The 21942-nt window shown below is 40.1% G+C and overlaps 1 protein-coding gene across 2 annotated transcripts in view; it reads right to left on the bottom strand.

Moving 5' to 3' along the window:
- Positions 1–21942, bottom strand: part of Gfm2 (G elongation factor mitochondrial 2) — a 36983-nt gene that overhangs the window by 4893 nt on the left and 10148 nt on the right. For both annotated transcript variants that reach the window (XM_031360657.1, XM_031360658.1), the window contains 11 exons: positions 21679–21767; positions 18323–18411; positions 15762–15822; positions 15379–15558; positions 10945–11025; positions 9964–10112; positions 8167–8307; positions 7987–8086; positions 5662–5848; positions 3142–3218; positions 1332–1470 (listed from right to left, as the gene is read on the bottom strand). In XM_031360657.1, coding sequence (XP_031216517.1) covers positions 1332–1470; positions 3142–3218; positions 5662–5848; positions 7987–8086; positions 8167–8307; positions 9964–10112; positions 10945–11025; positions 15379–15558; positions 15762–15822; positions 18323–18411; positions 21679–21767 — 1293 coding nt within the window. The remainder of the gene's footprint in view (positions 1–1331; positions 1471–3141; positions 3219–5661; positions 5849–7986; positions 8087–8166; positions 8308–9963; positions 10113–10944; positions 11026–15378; positions 15559–15761; positions 15823–18322; positions 18412–21678; positions 21768–21942) is intronic.

Genomic DNA, 21942 nt, shown 5'->3' with positions numbered 1-21942 from the left:
TCTTCAGTGTCCTGTGTGTGTCCTGAGCACATCTGCTGTCTTCAGTGTCCTGTGTGTGTCCTGAGCACGTCTGTTTACTTTTGCTTTCCCTGGAGGCTGTGCTCCCATACCAGCCATGGTCTCATATAAATTAACGAGACCATATATATGAATGACAACTTCACGTCATACTCAGTAGTGCGCATTTACTGTACTTCATCCCCTCTCTGGGTTTTAATGACTCCATATTTGACAGTGAGCATATTTTTCAAGCTGGTAAGCTATTTCCTGTAATCTTGGGACCTTTATTTCCTTTTATAAAGCATTTATTTGTATAGTACCTTACTGTGGGATGCCCTTGAGGCATAAGTTGAAATACATCTCTCTAGAGTCCTTCTGCTTCCTTTAGTTTCTTCAAAAGAACCTATCCATGAGTACCTAATGGTAACTCCTTAAAGTTTCTCACACCAAACTAGTCCTGTGAATTAGGCTTAAAGCTCTGCATTAGAAGCTTATAATTACAGATTCTGGTGCTTCCCCTCGATGTCATACCCAGACAAGTATCCTGCCTCCTGCCTGTGTAGAGAAAATTCTCCCAAGTCACCTCTTTCTGCAGTGAAGTGGCCTCCAGTGCTGGGAGAGGGGACAGCAGAGTCCCCCAGCTGGTGGCTGCAGGGGTTCCTTCTTCCTTCTCACCTCCAGAGTTTCACTCTAACCAACTAGGGCCTTAAGTTAAGAAGGCATCACTCGTGTCACCTCACATTTTCACTGTTGCAGGTGCACAGTCCAGCGGCAGAGCTCCTATATCACTGCAGTTATGTTTGGTTAATTTTTCAAGATTCAGTCAAATGTGGTCAACTAGACTCAGCAAGTTTTCAAAAGGGCAAACTTAAATCTCCTAATACTTCTGGCCTGCATTACTCCACAACCTGTCCGTGATAGCTCACCTTGGGGTGAGTAGTGATCACTGTTATTTTGCTTAAGGGAACCAAATACAGAAAACCTGAGCATTTAATTCAGGACATTAACATAAAAACTACACTTCCTCTAGAATGCTATCAATATAGGAACAGTGCATTAAATAGCAGAATTAGTCATATACTTCAGAAAATAAATATGAACTGACTTCAAATTCTTATTCCTATTTCAGTGAGGGCTGGAACAAGCCGTGGACTTCACTGTCGCAAGGCCACCAGAAAACACATTTGTCTACTGGGTGGGTAGCAGTGGCTCCAGGCCTTCTGTGCTCATAATTTTTTTTTTTTAAATATACACAGTAAAACTGTGAGAGACACTAGAAACTGTGACCTTTGTCTACACAGCTAAACACTAAACAAATCAAAATGTTTTACCTGTGGCACGAACTGAGTTTAAGATGGTTTCCCGGTAGGCCACTTGCAGAGGCCCTAGATAGGTCTCTAGGCCATACTCCCTCTTGATACGGTCATGAACAATCTCAATATGTAACTCCCCCATACCACACAGGACAGTCTGGTAGTAAAATGGAAAAAACAAAAACAAAATAAAGCAAAGTACTACATATAGGGAAAAATGCATGCAAAGTAGGATAAAAAGGAATAATGTTCACATATTTAAGTAATTTTCTATTAATTACAACTGAGTTTCTTTTGAAAATTTTCAAGGGGCTCCTACATGAAAATAACTACTTCTGACTTTTCTGACTGGAATAATAAATGCAGTGAACTTCTGGGCACTGTCTCTGACATGATAGTCTGATGACCAGCTGAATAAGTGGTGTCAAGTTAAGGTCACAGACCATACCAAATCTGGCTGAAGCAACACAAGTACAATCAATGCTTAAAACATTTGGATCATGCCTTCTATCTTCTTTCTTTGTATGCAGTTTGCTTGTTATTTATTATTTTATGTGTGGTATGTTTGTGTATGATGTAGGGGAGAGGCATGTGTAGAGGTCAGAGGACAACTTATTTAGATTCCAGGATGGAATCCAGGTGTCAGTCGTGTGCAGCCAGTGCCTTGAGACACTGAGGCATTTCACTGGGCCTAGTTTTTAATATTTTATGTATATGGATATTTTGCCTGCATGTATGTCTGTGCCCCACTGGCATGCCTGGTGCCTAAAAAGCTGTAAGAGGGCATTGACATTGCTGGGAATTGAACTCAGGACCTCTAGAAGAACAGCCAGTGCTCTTAACCACTGAGCCATCTCTCCAGTCCCCCTGGTTTGATTTTTGACAGGGTTTCACTTGTATGCCGTCCAACTTCATATCAAACTTGTAGCAATCATATTACCTTAGCCTCTCAAGTATTAGAATCACAGGCACGAGACACCCCAATCCCGGATAAACCCTTTTTCTTTTTTTGGGGGGGATAGCAGTGGTGGTGATGGTGGTAATATTTTTGAGACAGAGTCTCACTATGTAGCCCTGGCTGTTCTGGAACTCACTCTGTATACCAGAGTTTTTCCTCCAAAGTGCTGGCATTAAAGGTAAGCACCAGCACCATCCAGCTAAAACTCTTTTCTTAATGAAAAAGCAGACAGCTGTTTAATATTATGGGTGAAGATAATGCCTTAAGAATGGGGTAAAAGGCCGGGCAGTGGTGGTGCATGCCTTTAATCCCAGCACTTGGGAGGCAGAGGCAGGCAGATTTCTGAGTTTGAAGCCAGCCTGGTCTACAGAGTGAGTTCCAGGACAGCCAGGGCTACACAGAGAAACCCTGTCTCAAAAAAACAAAACAAACAAACAAACAAAAAAGAATGGGGTAAATAACCTCCCTCTAAAACCTCTCTCAGCTACATAGATGTTTCCTAAATGTTGTAGGTAGTGACAACCCTATGCTAGTTTGAACGTGCATACAACAGAAACTGGCATATCTGGTTTCTGACCTCCTTTAGTATGCTGCTTTTGTAAGCATCAGTGTAAGAGACATAAGAGTTGAACGTTATTCAAAACTTCACAAAAGCCTGTGTTATGGAAAGTACAAACAAATGGGGAGTGAGCTGTATATGTGAAATGTAATTATTTTAGGGAACTGAAGGGAATGTTTATTTAGAATGACAACATACATAAAGAGAAACTTATATTATGAATGAATGCTTTTTTCTTTCAGGAGCATAGACTAATCAATGTTATATGAATGTCTCCCCTCCTTCCTAGGACTAGGCCATAATATACTTACTTGTCCAGAGTCAGGATCGAGTTTCACTTTCAAACTGGGATCTTCACGCTGAAGGCGTTCCAAGGCATGATCCAAATCTGAGTGATTAAACAATATCTGTTATCTTCACTTCACTTCTAGGTAACAACAATAAGTTTCAAGCATAGATTAATAAGCAGGTACACCGATTTAAAAAAAAAAAAATTGGGCTGGCGAGAGGGTTCAGTGGGTAGAGCACTGACTGCTCTTCCAAAGGTCCTGAGTTCGGATCCCAGCAACCACCCGTAATGGGATCTGATGCCCTCTTCTGGTGTGTCTGAAGACAGCTACAGTATATTACGCCAGAGTTCAATTCCCAGCAGCCACACACATGATGGTTCACGGCCATCTGTACAGCTACAGTGTACTCATACACATAAAATAAATAAAATAAATCTTCAAAAAAAAAAAAAAAGAAAGAAAATTTCAAAAAGCCATAAATGCTCTGGAGAGGCTAAACCAAGGTAAGACAGATCCAACGAGAGGTGCGTGAAAATGAGTGATGTATAAACGTCTCCACAATGAGCTTCATAAAGCAGCAAGCAGGCTGCAGCCAGACAGCAGCCAGTGAAGAGCAGCAGCAGATGAGAAGGGAGATGCAAGGCAGGGAGAGCATGCACTGTCTGATAGGCCATGCATAGGCCATGCTGAGAGGTTTGGCTTTATATGCACTGTATATAGGGACAGTAGCCTCATCTGGTTCTATGGCATAATCTAGGAGCTGACCAAAAAAATCATTATGCCTTCAGAAACACTGTCTACAATGAGGAGATTACCCTATAGCTAGTTCTCAACCATAAGAGAAATGAAGATGAATCATTTGTGTTTAATATGCTATGTGGAGTAAGTCAATAATGACTTTAGCTGATAACTGTGCTTGCCATCTTTATAAAAGTTCCAGAAACTGAAAAGTGCAGTTGAAGAAAAAGAGCTGATCCACAGATTCCTGAGTTAACCTTTATCAACTATATTCATTCAACTGTTTCTTAGGTGTATAAACCAAGCTTTCTAGAGCTGTGCTGTCCATTTCTAAGTGTTACTGGTCTGAATTAATAGGTGCAAAATGCACACCAGATTTCAAAGACTTAATATGAAAAAAAACAGTACTCTGCAAAGTTCATGTGTATGAGTACTCTGGCTGCTTGTGTGTGTGTGCACCACTTGCGTGCTGATATCCTTGGAGACCAGAAGGTCTCACAGTCTCTGGAAAGGGAGTTACAGATGGTTAGTAGCCACCATGACCCAGCACTGGGTGCTAAGAACTCAACCAGACCTCTGCAAGAGTAGAGTGTGCTCTTAACTATTGCACCATCTCTCTAGACCTCATTAACACTTTTTATACTGCTTCAAGCTTAAATGACAATATAGTATAACATCTATTATCTGAAATGCTTGAGATGAAAAATGTTCAAATTTCATGCATTTTGCTACATTTTTTTTAAAGTGTGTTATGTATGAGAGCTGTGTGTGCGTATACACATATATTATGCATGACATAACTGGCTGGTACTGAGGGCACAAGAAGAGAGCATTAGATCACTTGGAATTTGACTTACGAGCAGTTTTAAGCAGCTGTGTTGGTGCTGGGAATCAAGCTCAGGGCCTCTGTAAGAACAAGTGCTCATAACTGAGCCATTGCTCCAGACCCTACTGAGTTTGCCTTATACTAAATGCCGCTCCTTCAGCAACTGAACAAGAAAAGACCCAGGATCTGTCACTACTTGGGGTCTTAGATCTGCACTGCTACTCCTTCCATGTGCACTCTGGCTGGGAAGATGCACACCAACCCCTGGCTAGATCTCTCTTATTGCATCTTAAGAGATAAAGGCTGTCTTTCATCTCCCATAATCTGTGGACACTAGAACATTTGTCCATAGGTGAGAACTCACTGACAGCCTCATAAAGTGCTGGTGCTGGAGCTCAGACCTAGAGTTTCTAAGACAGAGAAGTTCAGGGGAGCCATTAGAATGTAAGCAAGACAAGATGAAAGATGAGCAAACAAAACGCAAAATGGGTAAAACATCTCCAGGAAATCAGAACTGGTTCATATTGTATATACAAGAAAGTGAATTTGTTTCAAGTCATGTCCTAATTAAACTAACACATTAGGAGGGCAGAGCAGGGCCAAATAAATGCAATTTCATAAAAATCATTATAAAGCTGGGCAGTGGTGGGACATGCTTTTAATCAAGGTGGAGAGGCATAGAGATGCAGAGGTGCATCTCTGAGTTCAAGGCCAGCCTGGTCTACAAAGTGAGTTCTGGGACAAGAAAGGCTACATAGAGAAATCCTGACTAGAAAAATCACAACCCAAACAACAACAACAACAAAACAAACACATCAAAGCGACTCAAGTAAAACCGAGACCAACACAAGAAATGCTGACCAGTAAACACAAGTAAAACTTAACTCTATCACACAGGAAGTCTTCTGAGGACTCGCTGAAACCACTTCCCACAGGCTATAAACACCAATGAACTGAAACCCCAGCACTGCTTGTACCTGGCTGCTTAGCCACTGATGGGGGTTCTATGGTGCAGAAGAAGACAGGCTCTGGGACCTCCACCCCAGCCAACAGCAGGCTCTCTGCTTCACTGTTCTTCCCATGCTTCCCTTCTCCTCGTCCGGCTCTGCGAGCGGCAGCCAGTGCGCTGGACTTGGACGAGACTATGGTGTCTCCAGTGGCAGTCTGCAAGCAAACAGAACAGTTTCCTGGCTAGCACCCACCTTCCTCCCAAACCACACGACAGAATGCTATGGAGCACGCTCTTCACTCCAACTTAAGAGAAACAATTCAAAGTCTTACAACTTTATATAAGGCTCATTAACTTATATAACGACTCTAATCTAAACCACCAATGTAATAAATTCTAACAAATAATGAAACATACAATACAAACCAAAATTTATTAGCCAAAAAAAAAAAAAAAAAAAATCTGCCTAAAATATATCTCCCTGCCTAAAAATATATCTTCCTGAATTTCCCATTATAGCAAGGCAGGTTCAATAAAAGCTCTCAAAGTGTTTTTTTTTTAAAGATTTATTTATTTATTACACGTAAGTACACTGTAGCTGTCTTCAGACACTCTAGAAGAGGGCATTCAGATCTCATTACGGATGGTTGTGAGCCACCATGTGATTGCTGGGATTTGAACTCAGGACCTTCAGAAGAGCAGTCGGTGCTCTTAACCGCTGAGCCATCTCACCAGCCCCTCAAAGTGGTTTTTTTTTTTTTTAGAATTATTTTATTTCATTTTTATGTGTATGAGTACACTGTAGCTGTACAGATGACTGTGTTTTGATCATGTATGTGGTTGCTGTTGATCTCAGGACCTCTGCTCAGGCTCGCTTCGGCCCCTCTCGCTCTGGCGTAATTTTCTGCAGCTGTCGTCAGACGCACCAGAAGAGGGCGTCCGATCTCATTGTGGGTGGTTGTGAGCCACCATGTGGTTGCTGGGATCCGAACTCAGGACCTTCGGAAGAGCAGTCAGTGCTCTTACCCGCTGAGCCATCTCGCCAGCCCCCCCTCAAAGTGTTTTAAGACTCCCCCCACCACCATACACATACACACAAACACACACACACAGACACACCCTGATACTATATAAAAGCTCCATGGAAATAAAGCAGTATAGACTGCATGTAAATTCTGAAACTGCAGTTAGTTCACTTATGCTCTGCTCATCTCAAAGCTCTGCTGGCTTCCCTCTGTAGACAGCTCTCCAAATGACTGCAGTGCTCCTTCAAATATGCACGAGGAGCAGGAGCTGCCCTTAGGAGACCGAAGACAGTTTAGGACAGCCAGGTACAGCGAGGCATGGTAGCCACACCTGCAATCCCAACACCCAGGAAGCAGAGGCAGGCACATCTCTGAGTCTGAAGCTAGCCTGGTCTACAGACTTCTAGGACAGCCAGGGCTACACAGAGAAACCCTGTCTTAAAAGTGCCCCATGTACAAAATTCAGACCATAGACATTTTCTCCTAAACATTTCTGAAACCTGCAGTTAATCATGAAGAGTTAAAAGGTTAAAGAAACAATTTTTATCCCAATATAAGATATGCCAAAGTTTAATGGAAAATTAATTTGAATAAGCTGAATTAAAAGAAGTCCTCAGTTTTAGCCCACCTAAACCCGAGTTGGCAAGAAGTACTTCCTTCCATTGTCCCTATAAATGTCTAGGCTGAGCCATTTTTGTATACACACTGATGAACTGTGGGCTGAAGACAGAACTGGGAATAAAAGAAACCTAAATCCTGGCCTTCAAGAGCCCTTGTGAGCAAAAGGCCTTTCGTCACTTCCTGACCAGCTGTAAAGTTGGATCAAACTTTCTGCCACGATCCAAACAGATGAACACTCAGCAAGCATGGGAGAGAAGCTTGAGACCAGCCAGGGCTAGAAAGTAAGTTCAAGGCAAGCCTGAGAAACTTAGTGACAGAGAAACAGAGAATCTCTCTTCCTGCCCCCCAGCCTCCAGAGAGTCTCTCTCTCCCTCTCATACACACCACACACACACACACACACACACAAATGCACAAATACATAAATAGGCAAAGATTCCATGGGAATAAAATAAAGTAAAAAAAAACTATAAATAAACTTTACACTTTACTTGGAGTTGAACTTTATTTGACTATAATCCATCCTGTCTGTAGACTTCTGTAATCTATTTTTCTTTCTAGCAAATGCATGACATTCAACTCTATTGATAAATTGCCATCATATTCATATTATAGACATTCAGATGGCTTGTGACTTTTTTGCTATTAGAAAGTATTTATAAATCACATTCACATGATATGCTATGGAACCCATGTGGTCCACTCACTTGTTTAAGCCCAACTGTCAAAGCAATGTTTCCAGCAGTCAGGGAAGGGATTTCTACGTGTTGGTCAGCAAATGGCAAAAGCAGACGACTCATTCTTTCCCTATAAAACCCATGATCTATATTAGTAAAGTACTTTTAAATAAATGAGTGAAGTTTTAGAAAATAACGAAAACTTCTTACGTGCAGTTTCTATTAATGTTATGGATAGCCAACTGGGGTGTCAGTGTACCCGAGTAAATGCGCAGGAAAACCAGGGGTCCTCGCTGTTTGTCATGTAGCACTTTAAATGCCAATGCACACAAGTCACCCTTATACCACTGCCTGCAAGATAAAGGAGGTATCAGAGAAGGCCCAGCTGCCTGTACAGACTAGACAGGGTCCTCCCAAAGAGCTCATGCATTTTTAGCAGAATTATCCAGGCCCAGAATGTAATATTACTACAACCCTCTCATCTATCACTGACTAAAATACCTAATGGGGACTTAGCAATAAATCTAAAAATGGGTTCTCTTTCAAGTACTATCATATTTGTAAACATCTTCATTGCACGAACTCTCTCCTTAAAAAGTGAATTTTCAATGCTCATAAAACCAAGGAATCTCCTGAGGATAAGTAAATATTCTTTCCAACTGTTGTTTCAGCCTCTTACTTCTCTTTGTGTATAGCTGAATAATACCATTAATCTACAGTAGAAACTTGAACTTGTTTACAGAAATAGTATTCTTAAAGAAACATGTTTTTAAATTAGCATTCATTACAAAATTTGGAAGGTTTGAATTTTCCTGAAATTGACAAACTTTGTCCATTAGGTGCATTTTTCTGAGGAAAGATGATCTTGTTATCAGTCTCAAGGAAGTCCATGAGTCAAAGTAAGTTAATCACACTTTTTTTTCTTTCCTTCTTTCTTTCTTTTTCTTTCTTTCTTTATTATAAGTACACTGTAGCTGTCTTCAGACACACCAGAAGAGGGTGTCAGATCTCATTATGGATAGTTATGAGCCACCATATGGTTGCTGGGATATGAACTCATGACCTTTGGAAGAGCAGTCGGTGCCCTTACCCGCTGAGCCATCTCACCAGCCCACACACTTCTAACTATAATCCTTTCCCATCTTATTCCTAGTCCTTCTTAGTGGTACTAATATGGAAGCTTTCTACATGCTAGTACTATTCCTTTTACTTAATCAACATTATTAACTCACTAGATTTTGTTTGTTTGTTTGTTTGTTTGTTTGTTTGTTTTGTTTTTTTGAGACAAGGTTTCTCTGTGTAGCCCAGGCTGTCCTGGAGCTCACTCTGTAGACCAGGTTGGCCTCAAAATCCTCCTGCCTCTGCCTCCCAAGTGCTAGGATTAAAGGCATGCGCCACCACTGCCGGGAAACTCACTAGATTTTTATAACAGTCTTAGGAGCTAGGAGTCCGACTGCCTATCTTTCACTGACATGAGGCTAAGTCACTTGGCCTGAAGTCCATGCTCACTTCACATGCCTTTTTAATTCAGAGATATAAGAAATTATTACTGTCCTTATTAACACAAAACCCACTTCTCTGCTATTCTGCTTAATACTACCTTAGATATTAGAGATCTATTACAGAGACAGACAGTAGAAGACAATAACCTCCTCTATAGCCACAAAATATTTTGACTACAAAGAATTCCTGAAATCTAGGTGAATAGAAACATATCAATTAAAAGAGGAACAAATGTTTAAAAAATAAAATTAAAAAGTCAACTGAGATGGCAGAATCAATACACACAGGAAAAAACCACCTTCATAACTCTACCTACAAATACAATGGGTTTAGAAGAGAACAAGAATGTCTTTGCAAGTGAGAATGACTATGGCCCTATATCATTTACAGAGATACTCTCCACCACTTTTTTAAATGGCTGCTTTAAAGTACTTTCATGAAACAAGGCCTACTCAGTTTTTGCAACCAGTTGTATGAGTTTAATGCATGTGGTCACACACTTACAGAAAGCTGTACTCGCGCTCCTCAGGTGACGGCAGGTAAGTGGTCACAGCATCCAGCAAGGGCTGCACACCCTTGTTTTTCAAGGCACTCCCACACAGCACAGGCACTGCAGCCTGAGCCAGTGTTACTCTGTGGATTGCAGCCTGTAACTAAAAGCAAAGAGAGAGCATGAACATGGATCTGTGCACAGTGCACTATCCCTGTCGGAATCTCTCAGAGTCAAAGGCTTTCCTAAAACACCCTTGTGAACTGCTCTGCATCACACCTCCATTACTCTTCATGGATTTATTTTTCTTACAATGTTAATCACTTCCCAGTGTGCTAGATATCTGGTGTTGTCTCTCGTTCAACAAAATCTTTATAAATATTATAGTGAGGCCTCTGAAAATACAGCAGAGCTTCAGGAGGTAGAAAAGCTTTAGATATAATAGGTGCTTAAAAATACTGAAAAAGTGCTGTATCCACGGGGGCTGACCTCTGCATTGTGACCAGCTGTGGTTCTCTGTAGAGGTCTCTGTCTGCTGCAAAGAGAGACTGTGATGGGAGCTACATGGTATCTGTGGGCATAAGGCTAAGTTTTAGAATACATTTAGTAATTTTGCTGGGGCAGTCAAGTGTCAGTAGCAGTTCTTTTCCTCTAAATCACAGCCACACTAGTCCAGGAAGTGGCTAGGTTTTCAGTACTGGGGATAATTCCCTCCTGCTGACACCCATTAAAGAACCAGTGCTAGAAGAAAATGACTGACCCTAACTCTATGTAAGGAAAAATGATTCAGCCTCTAACTTTGAAAAGCATATATGGAAGTAGCATGTTGCTGGGATCCAGTACTTACACGAGCAGTGACTTTCACTTTTAAGCCACCATTTTTAATAGTATAAAATGTTAACACACACACACACCTTACACACTCTCCAAAGACTGAAAAATCAAACCATATTCACTTGAGTAAAATTTTTATAGGTAATTGAAATAACACTTACCTTTTCAGCTGGTACTAAATCAAAATTTTCACTAAATTCACCTAAAACCAAGTCAGCAAATTCATCATCTAAATCTGCAACCTGTAAAGAAAGACAAACTTGTATAACTTGTATTTAGTTTCAGCCTTAGCTAACTTTACATGTATACACCAGTGAGATCTTTGAAGGCAGTTACATAACCTGCCATACACAGGCCAAACAACTCTTTGTACCTTTTGAAAAACAGTTCAGTTTTGATTTGTTTTCCCAAAGAAAAACACCTGGAAATTGAAGGTATGCTGTGAATTTCTTGAAGTCACAGAGAGTCAGAGCTGGACTCAATTCCATGTTACCTACTCAGTGCCATAGAGAGAAAATGCCTAACGCATCCACAGTGGCAATCACACACAGGACTGCTGGCTGGGGGATAAAGCAGGGGGCTTTTAGCCCATAGCATGAGTCATCAGGTAGTTCTCTAGCATATGAATGCACAATGATCACTACACTTCCCACAACAGCCAAACTGAAAGTCCTAATAAAGAAAGGCACTTCAGTTGCTTTGCTGGCATCACATTTACAATCCAGCTGTAACTGGTAGTTTGTGCTTCTCTAACCACCTGCATACGTAAAACAAATAATCCAGCTATGAACAAAGTCATCAGCAGGCCGGGTGTAACAGCACACCCTGCAGTCCCAGCACTTGCGAGGTCACGGCTGGCTGACTACGTGTTTCTAGGCAGCCTGGGCTAGAAATCAAGATTCTACCTCAGACAAAAGATAAAAACAAATCATGATCATAATTCTAAAACAGCTTCAGTTGTGGGTGATAGTGCAAAGGAGCAAAACATTCAAGCTTGGTGAGAAAACCAAAGTGTAAATACAGAACACACAGAAGAAACAAGCCTAACCTGCCCAGAAAGCCCAAAGTGAAATGCGAGGTCAGAGGTGGCTAGCTGTGTTCTCTTTGCCAACTTATCTGACTTAGCTCTCTGCTGACATTGGCCATTTTTCACCCTGAAAATAATATATAAGATGCTGTACTTTTTTTTTTTTTTTTTTTTTTTTTTTTTTTTTTTTTTTTTTTTTTGGTTTTTCGAGACAGGGTTTCTCTGTGCAGCCCTGGCTGTCCTGGAACTCACTCTGTAGACCAGGCTGGCCTCGAACTCAGAAATCCGCCTGCCTCTGCCTCCCAAGTGCTGGGATTAAAGGTGTGCGCCACCACCACCCGGCTGTACTTTTCAATAAACTTGATTGGCATAAGACAAAATTTGTGCAAGGCCTCTATACACCAGCTCTTTTTATCTTCTCTGTCTCTCATACCCTGTCACTGAAGAACAACCTGCTGGTCCTAGTCACTTTCTTCTTAGGCTGTAGTGACAATCAATAGCCAATCCAATCATTCTTTTAGAACATGTAGTTAGTGGCCCATAAGTATTAGGTATTAACTATCATCATTATGCTTCACCTCTAAAGGAGTCCTAAGAGACAGAAAGCTAATTCTAGTTCACACTTAAGGTCTCAATTTAAGGATCAATTTAACTGTTGTTAAAATTTATCATCATAGCCACTTTAAAACAGTTTGCCATCAGAATCATTTTTAGGTATAGCTCAGTAGTATTAAGCTCATTTGTATTGTTGGCCAATCTCCTAAACTTTTACATTTGCAAACAATCCCCATCCTCCCATCCCCAAGCTTCTGGTAAGCACCATTCTATTTTCTGTCTCTACCTGCCTCACAAAGCAGAGCCATGCAGCCTTTGTACTTCACTGGCACAGTGGCCTCAGGGTTCAAAGGCTTATACCACCATGCCTCCCTGCTAGATGGCTTTGTGAAATTAATAAGGCATAGAAAGAGCAAGAATAGAATTGACATTGATCATGAATTGGACACATAATTAGTTCCTTTTTGAGTGTGCATGTGTGTGTGCAGTTTTAATATGGAACAGTTATAGGTGTAATTTTAATATAGAACAGTTATGGGCATAAAGAAGGATCTTATAATCTAGATAGATAGCCACAACATGCTTGCACAGACAGCTTTTACTACAATGTGACAGTGTTTGATGTATATAGAGAAAATTTGAGGTATCAGTAGCTAATAACAGGTGATTATAATGAATGTGGATAAAATTTAGAGAACAAGACCACCTCAGGTACATTACCTACAATAAGAGAAGAACCCCACAAGTATGTATTGGTGAGTATAGAACAAATATAATTCTTGTATACTACAATAGGAATACAATGATTAGTTGCCATAGAAAACCATGTGAGAGGGCTGGAGAGATGGTACAGTTCAGACCAGAGGACCCAGGTTCTGTTCCCAGCACCCACATCTGTCAGTTATTCCTGTTCTGGGGTATCTGACACTTTCTTCTGATCTACACAGGCACCAGGCACACATGAGGTATGCATACATATATGCAGACAAAACACTCATACACATAAAATAAATACAAATCCTTTAAAAAGAAAAAAAGAAAAGGAAAGCAGACCATACGGGATGGAGGCTCCTCCAAACATTCCATTTGGGGTATCTACCCCCAAAGAATTAGAAGCAGTATTTTGAACCCCATACTTGGGAGGCCGAAGCAAGTAGGTCTTTGAATTCAAGGCTGCCTGCTCTACAAGGCAAGTTCCAGGCCAGCTAGGACAACATAGGAAAACTTTGTCTTAAAAGAAAGAAAAGAAAAGAAGAGGAAGAGGAGGAAACAGTCTACAAGGTGGGAGCAGTTTGAGCTCTGATCTGACTCTGTCCAGAGGTCAGATCCCAGCTCTGCCCTTTACTAGTAGCAAAACTTATCTATACACTCTAAGATTCTAACTTCTCATCTATAAAATGGGAAAATACATGGTTGTAAGAATCAAACAGTACATGTAAAGCCCTAAACCTAGCAAACACCAGGCCCTCAATACATACTATCCAGTAACAGTAACATTATGTTAGTTATAAAGTCAGTGAATACTAAAAATCATAAATGGCAAGCAATTTCTCTATAAGTATCTACCTATACAAGATAAATGTTAGAAAATGCTGATAGAATCTGCTTGGACTGTGAGCAGGCAGAGTAGCATGCTGTAAGATGGAATGTTCCAGAATTCTGGACAACATAGTCAAGACTATGACTTAGGGGCTGGAGAGATGGCTCAGTGGGTAAGAGCACTGACTGTTCTTCCAGAGGTCCTGAGTTCAAGTCCCAGCAACCACATGGTGGCTCACAACCATCTGGAATAGGATCTGATGCCCTCTTCTAGTGTGTCTGAAGATAACAATAGTGTACTAACATAGATAAAATAAATAAATCTTAAAAATAAAAAAGCATAACTACATTAAAAAAAAGACTATGTTTTAAAAAACATGTTTTAAACTTAGACCAATTCAATTTTAAAGTAAAAAAATTTCAAATGTTTTACTATAAGTATTCAAGAAGCCTGACATGTATTATTTATTGCCACAAATATTGATATAAATATTATAACATAACAATCTTGCTATGTTCTATTAAAGTGCTGAGACTGATGCAAACCTAAGCTATCTAGTAACTATAATAAATTAATGGCTTTAATTTTTCTTAGTAATCTGACATCTGATAAAGTAGAAGATGGGTAGGTTCCTTTCAGGAAATTTTTCCACATTGCACAGGAGATAGAACATGGTTTCTGTTTGCCTGACTTCTTTGAGAAAGGTCAATATAACCCCAGGTTGGCCTGGGCTGGCCTTAAAATCTACTGCTTCAATCCCTGAAGTAATGGGATTACAGATGTATGCCACAACAAGTTCAGCAACATTACTTCTAAGATGAAACACAATTTCAAGTCAATCTCCGGGGAAGCAGGCAATAAACTGCACTGTAATCATGCATCAGAACACCACACAACACTAAAACTAAACTGTTACTACAGGTACCAACAGCGACCAGCTCCACCACAATATGAAATGAGAAAATATAAACAATATCATTCCACATAGGACAGAATATGCAAATGAATGCTATCACTAAAATAATATGCTGGGTACAGGGAGTGCAGCTCAGTGGTAAAGCACACACTTACTATCTAACAAGTCCTAGGTTCAACTCTGAGCACACACAACAAAAGAAACCAGGGCCAGAGAGATAGCTCTGTTGCTCTCAAGCATCTGATAACTCTGGTTCCGAAGGATCCTAAACACCCTCTTTTGTCTCTGGGCACTAGACATACACAAATACATACAGGAAAAACACTCATACAAATAAAAGTAATCTTAAAAGGAAAAAAAAACCCAACTAAATAGGATACACAGGTAAACAAGAAACAAGGTTATTATTTCACCGTATTCCACCTTGTGGGTGGCAGACAGTGACATTAATTTTCATTCACTGTACTTTACATATTGCACATGTAATTTTATATAAAGTTTCACAACACATATGTCCAAAAGTTACTGAACATGGAATTTTAAACTAAAGTATTTACTTGTTCAATTAAGGAGTTCCTTGCTTCAATTGTCTCCTTTAGCAGTTCCGGATCACTTGCTTCTGAGAGGGGCTTTCTCTCAAAGTCTTTTCCATCATCAGAGTTAGAATTCCAAACAAGTTTTTCTTTGTTTACTACATCCACCACTCCCTGGAAAGTTCTGGCTTCACCAATTGGTAGCTGTAAGACAGAGTGACCTTTATGTAGTTACATCTCGCTGGTGACAACACTTACCAGTATACCACTTTCCTCAACTCTTACCTCACTATTTCAACCCAAACCTTTAGCTGTATTTACTTATGACTTGAGTATGCATCAAAAGTGTGTATGCCACATTAAACTGATGAGGAGTTATCAGAATGTGGTATTAATTAACCAATTACCTGTAAAATCAGGGGCTTTGCCTTCAACTTCTCCTTGATGCTTTCAACTGCATAGTTAAAACTGTAAAAAACAGAGCAACCTGTTAGAACACAGAAAAAACCTCTCAGCACAGGTTTAAGAATGTTCTCTAAAATAACCCTTTACTCTCCCTACTGTTCACTACATCAGTTTTCCACAGAGTAGTATTTTAAAGAAATCTGGTAATATCAATTGAGTATTTACCATTATCTCACCATGTGCAAGTCTAACAATTATTATTGCAAGCTTCATATAACCAAGTTTTGAGACTAAGTAAGGTCATACATTTAGAGTTAAATATAAGATTTCATTTGAATTAAGGATTTTCCTTCTATAGCTATATAAACTACTGGCTCTCTTCCAAGACCCGGACTGACTAATGTTCTATGTTTTAATCTTAGGTATTAGTATCTTATGCTATGGTGCTTGTTTTTATGCTAACATTTGGGCTGGCTACAGTACAAACGCTATTGTTGGCACACAGTCAGAATTATGTACACACATATAGTGGGTTGCTGTTTGTACTTTCTACTCCCTCAGGAGGGTTGCCCCGATGAGAGTAGATCACATACTTGGGTGAGGTCAGGTGAAATCTTAGTCAAATAAAGGCCAGAGCCTGTGATTGGGCAGTGGGAAAAAAGGCAGAGCTGAAAATTTTAGAGAGAAGGGAGAAGAAGGAAGAAGAACCATGTGGCCTGGAGAAGCCGCAAACAGCTAGGGATTTCTTAGCTGGGCAAGAGTAGTGAAGTGGTATATTTATCTAATCTAAGTGTACAGCTTGTAATTATATTGTTGAGTGTGTTCTTTGCACAGGCATTTTGGAGCTGGAGATTTACCATAATAAATCTGGCTGCTATATTATAAGTCTCTAGTGTTTTCATCTCACCGGGCTAAGGGGAGCTGAGTGAGTAAGTTGTTGGTGTTCTGCAGGCCAGCCACAGGGGGTGGACAGTCTGAGAAATGAGAGTGGCAGCTCCAGCAGCTCCAGGTATTTCAGGAATACTGGTTTGGTTAGCTTAGCAAGCTAACTGAGGGAACCAGGGCAGACAGCAGAATAGGGCTAGCCACAGGGGTGGGTGATAGAGAGACCACCAATGCCTGTGCATTAGCAGAATTTACCATGAGTTCTTTTTTTTTTTTTTTTTTTTTTTTTTTTTTTTTTTTGGTTTTTCAAGACAGAGTTTCTCTGTGTAGCCCTGGCTGTCCTGGGACTCACTCTGTAGACCAGGCTGGCCTTGAACTCAGAAACCCGCCTGCCTCTGCCTCCCAAGTGCTGGGGTTAAAGGTGTGCGCCACCACCATGGCCCTGCTGTGAGTTCTTTTTAACTACATGCTACACATATATATGGCCCCAACATCTCTGAGAACTAGCCTAGTATCCAGGCATCACCCTCATCACTACAGACACTGTGAGTCAGTCAACGAGTACTTCTATTGACTACAAGAAATCCCAAATAGGAAAGAATCAAACATGAGCCTAACAAATGTTACAGGTTGCTGTGCCATTAGTAATCAAGGGAACTTTAAACTCAGTTGCCCAAGAGGCCATGTAACCACAGGGCACACGACTTGGGGAAGGACAGCTGAATTTTTACCATATCTCATTGCTGACCAAGATGTCTTCCCATATTTCCTCCACAATCCTTAACATTCTTGACTTGTTTCTGTTCACATTTTACCAAATCCTTCACATAATTCTGATTCTGTTGCCAGAACAACATATCCATTTCAGTTGCTACTCCACATAAGCCTCAGTGTATGATAGCTACATCAGTACTAATCACCCTCTGCCTTACATATAGGACACTCTCCTTCCCAGTGCCCTTCAATTAAGCCTAATACTGTCTAAAGAAAATCAGAAGACATAGAAAGACACCATTCTCTGAGTTAACTACAAGAATTAACCCTTCTCTTTAACTCTAGCAACCAGTAGATCACAGCAGCCTTCAGGAGCAAGGGTTAAATGCTGTAGAGCTTAAAAGAGAATGAACAGAACAGCAAGACTCGACACTCCATCAGGATTGTACAAAATGTGCTACATTAGACCCATATGGCTCCCCACTTAGCAGATCTCAACTACAATTGAGCTGCTTTGAAATTACTTTAAATTGTTAAGAGTCCAAACAGCTTTTCTTTTTTTTTTTTTTTTTTTTTTTTTTTTTTTTTTTTTTTTTTTTTTAAGATTTTATTTTATTTATTTTATGTGTATGATTACACTGTAGCTGTACAGATGACTGTGAGCCATTATGTGTGTGGCTGCTGTTGATCTCAGGACCTCTGCTGGCCCTGCTCACTCCGGCGTAATTTTCTGCAGCTATCTTCAGACGTACCAGAAGAGGGCGTCCGATCTCATTATGGGTGGTTGTGAGCCACCATGTGGTTGCTGGGATCCGAACTCAGGACCTTCGGAAGAGCAGTCAGTGCTCTTACCCGCTGAGCCATCTCACCAGCCCCAAACAGCTTTTCTAAACATAAGCTCTAACCCATGAGTTCTTGTCTTTGTTTTGTAACCATAACAACCTATGAAGCAGTCTTCAAATACCTTGCTCCAGTCTTGTCCATCTTGTTTAAAAAGCAGATCCGGGGTATTTTGTGTTTGTCAGCTTGCCTCCATACAGTGAGAGTCTGGGCCTAAAGCAAAAATTAGAGAAAATGCCTGTGGCTGTTGCTAGATCCATAAATCTGTGGTGATGTGGAATTGGGCCTGATGCTAGCAGAGAACGAGAATCTCTGTAGTTCATTTCCAGGGGCTCTGTTTTGCTCTTGGGAGAGCAGAACAGGATGTGGTGAAGTGTCTCAAAGATGTTTCACACTGCTTGAGACCAGTGCTTCTGTTTCAATAAACTAAGATCCCAGACAGAGTGATTCAGAATCTAGGAGATATCCAGAGCTCTCAGGAGAGAACTTAAGTCACAACCAAAAGACCTACTTTTTATCTCGCTTCATTTTTTCCTAGTATGTAGTAGTGAGCTAATTGGTTTTAAGTATTATTTTAGACCAGGTCTCAGAAAGCCCAGGTTGGCCTTGAACTTGCTACATAGCAAGGTTGACTCTAAACTCCAGATCTTCCTCCATCCTACTCCCAAGTGCTGAGATTACAGGCAGGTACCACCATATCTCCAAATGTCAGTTTTTTTAATGTGTAAAATAGGGATTTTTGCCTTGAGGAATAAATGATAATATAATAAAAGCACTATTATGATAAAAATCATATTTCATTTAAGTATCTAGAATGTTCATGTGAATCAATAAGGTAAAGGTGAAGATAGACTCCTACCTATATTTATAAGTAATTCCCATATGCTTTTTCTCTAATTGATTTCATTCCTGCACATATTAAATTTATAAATATAATCTGATTGTATTAAAACATCTGTACCTCATTGAATCTTTAAGCCTAAAAAAAGCATTAAAAAATCTAACATTCAGCTTTTTGTTTGTTCTGGTAAAATTTATACACAACAAAATCTACAGACTAAGCATACAGGTAATTTTGAAATAGACCTTGTGTAACTCAGATCAATACATAGAACATGCTATCCCTCCAGACCAATTCTGACATGTCATCACAAATCCATTCTCTGCTGGTTCATGAGTCTTATATAACTATGGCTTCTGATTTGCCCACCATATCCCTTTACTAAGACAAACCAGCTTCTCTACCAATCAGTGAATACATAGCTGCTAGCTTGGAGCTGCTGTAATTCTAGCCACTATAAACATTCTGAACAAATGTTCCATTCCCTTGGAAAAAGATACAGAACTACTGGGTTTTAGGATAGATGTATATATAACTTTCTATGACACTGCCAAACAGTTTTCTAAAGTCATTGTATCAACAACTATGAGCTCCAGCTGAACCACTGTCATCAATATTTGCTATTGTTCTCTTTTGAATTTGAGTCATTCTTCAGCACATAAAATGCTATCTTATGATGATATGATGATAGCTTATGATGACTGCTCCCTCTCAAAAGCCCTGCATACAGACCAAATACATAATGGATATGGCTGGGTCATGACAGTAGGTTGCACATATGGTGATAGCTGCATGTACTTCCAAATAAGAATCTTCTCCTAAATATCCAATTATAATGATCACACTCAGAACATTTTAGGTTTAACATAGCTTAAAATAACATTTTAACATAGTAAATAATTCAAATTTCTCTGTGTTCCTCAGTGATCTAATTCATTTTAAATTGAGGATCCAACCAAGGATTTAAAAATACATTCATTTTCTTGATTTTTAAAAATTCTTTTATCTAGAATAGTTTTTCAGGATTCCCCTTAATCATTTATGATTTTTACATTAATATGGTTTTGTTTTTGTTTTATTTCTGAAAAGTTGTAAATAGTTGCCCATGACATATCTTTTCACTTAGATTTCACTAATCACTGTCTTGTGATTAGACATGGGTCAAACATTTGGAACAGGAGTACAATACATATTTGTTTTATCTTTCTTAGTGTATTGTATTGTGTCAATATGTCCCATTTTTAAAAAGATAGTGATTTTTATGACTTAAATAAAATATTTTAAGGGCAGAACTTATATGAATGATATATTCAACAAAGCCAATTTTGAAGGGCATACTCACTAAAGATAGTATAACTCACCCCTATAAACAAACTAGGTAGTGGCACACACCTTTAATCCCAGTCCTTAGGAGGCAGAGGTGGGTGGATTTCTGTGAGTTTGAGCCCAGCTTCATCTGCATATATGATACATAATGAGACCCTGTTTAAAGCAATAAAAACCAAACCAAACAAAAATAACAAGCATAATTCACTCTGCTATCAATAAGTTTTATGAAATGAGGACTTTCCCAAGCCCAGGCACTCATAACAGTTGGCAGAGACTCTGGAAATGAGCTGTAGCCCCTCCTAAGAATCTGCTTGTTTGTTTTGTTTTTCAAGACAGGGTTTCTCTGTGTAGCACTACCCTGGAACTCACTCTGTACTCCAGGCTACCCTTGAACTTCCAGAGAAGTCCACCTGCCTCTGCCTCTGGGTGCTGGGATTAAAGGTATATGCTACTGCCACCACCAGGCTAAGAATCTTATGCTATCTGTGAGGAGGTAATTATTCATGTTTCTGTGTGTTGCTAGAAGTGCCGACTGTCCTCTCTACACTATCTTTTAAAGATGCTTCCTAGCAAACATTCTACTGAGGTAGTGCCTCCCTTGGGAGGAAAGGTAGGTTTGCTGACTGCCCTAGAAAATAGACACTGTCCATCCTCCAGAGGAACACAGAGGAACGCTAACTGCACAGGATAAAGTGTTTCATTGCTCTTATCATGCATGTCATGTGACCAGCTGGTATCTGACTCCTCTCATGCCACTCTCTAGACTAGGACTTGGAGGGATGTTGACTCTCTGGTGGTTACTACGTGTAGACTAATAAAGTCCCCTGACCCCAGCCAGGCGGTGGTGGCACACGCCTTTGATCCCAGCACTTGCAGGGCAGAGGCAAGCGATTTCTGAGTTTGGGGCCAGCCTGATCTACAGAGTGAGTTCCAGGACAGCCAGGGCTATACAGAGAAACTGTCTCAATAAAAAAAAAAAAAAAAAAAAATTTCCCCTGACCCTCACCTGGTGACTTTGTGACTTCTGACAGAATTCATGACACTAACACAGAAGAACTCGTTAGTTTAAAATCAACAGAATCCCAGGTTCTTCATGATTCCCCACACCAACATTCATATATTTTCTACAGAAAAACTCATCTTCCTTCCACTGTGGAAAATCCGAGGTCACATTTTATTATTAAATTCCAGCTTTCTTGTATCACAGTCTGACTGATATGGATTTACCAAATAAAGGACTATAACTGACTAATTCTGATACATGGTACATTTCACAAATCACACTTGTTCTGTGTTCACTCTGGCTTTACCTCTACACCAGCAGAGGCATCAAACACGGCCACCGCACCATCCAACACCCTCAAGCAGCGCTCAACCTCCAGAGTGAAGTCTACATGACCTAAGGGAAGAAAAGAACCTTCAAAACCAAACTTGAACAGTCACATGGGCCAGCAATGACACTCCTGAGAGTAGCCAAAGTAAAGTGAGCAATTGAAAGGAGTGTCTCAAGAAGCTATTTGCTAATCCAAACACTTGGGAGGCAGAGGCAGGCGGATTTCTGAGTTCGAGGCCAG

The sequence above is a fragment of the Mastomys coucha genome, unplaced genomic scaffold (genome assembly GCF_008632895.1).
Source record: "Mastomys coucha isolate ucsf_1 unplaced genomic scaffold, UCSF_Mcou_1 pScaffold8, whole genome shotgun sequence".
Classification (NCBI taxonomy): Eukaryota; Metazoa; Chordata; class Mammalia; order Rodentia; family Muridae; genus Mastomys; species Mastomys coucha.
The sequence above is the reverse complement of the archived record's forward strand: the minus strand, read 5'-3'. Positions and strand labels throughout refer to the sequence as shown.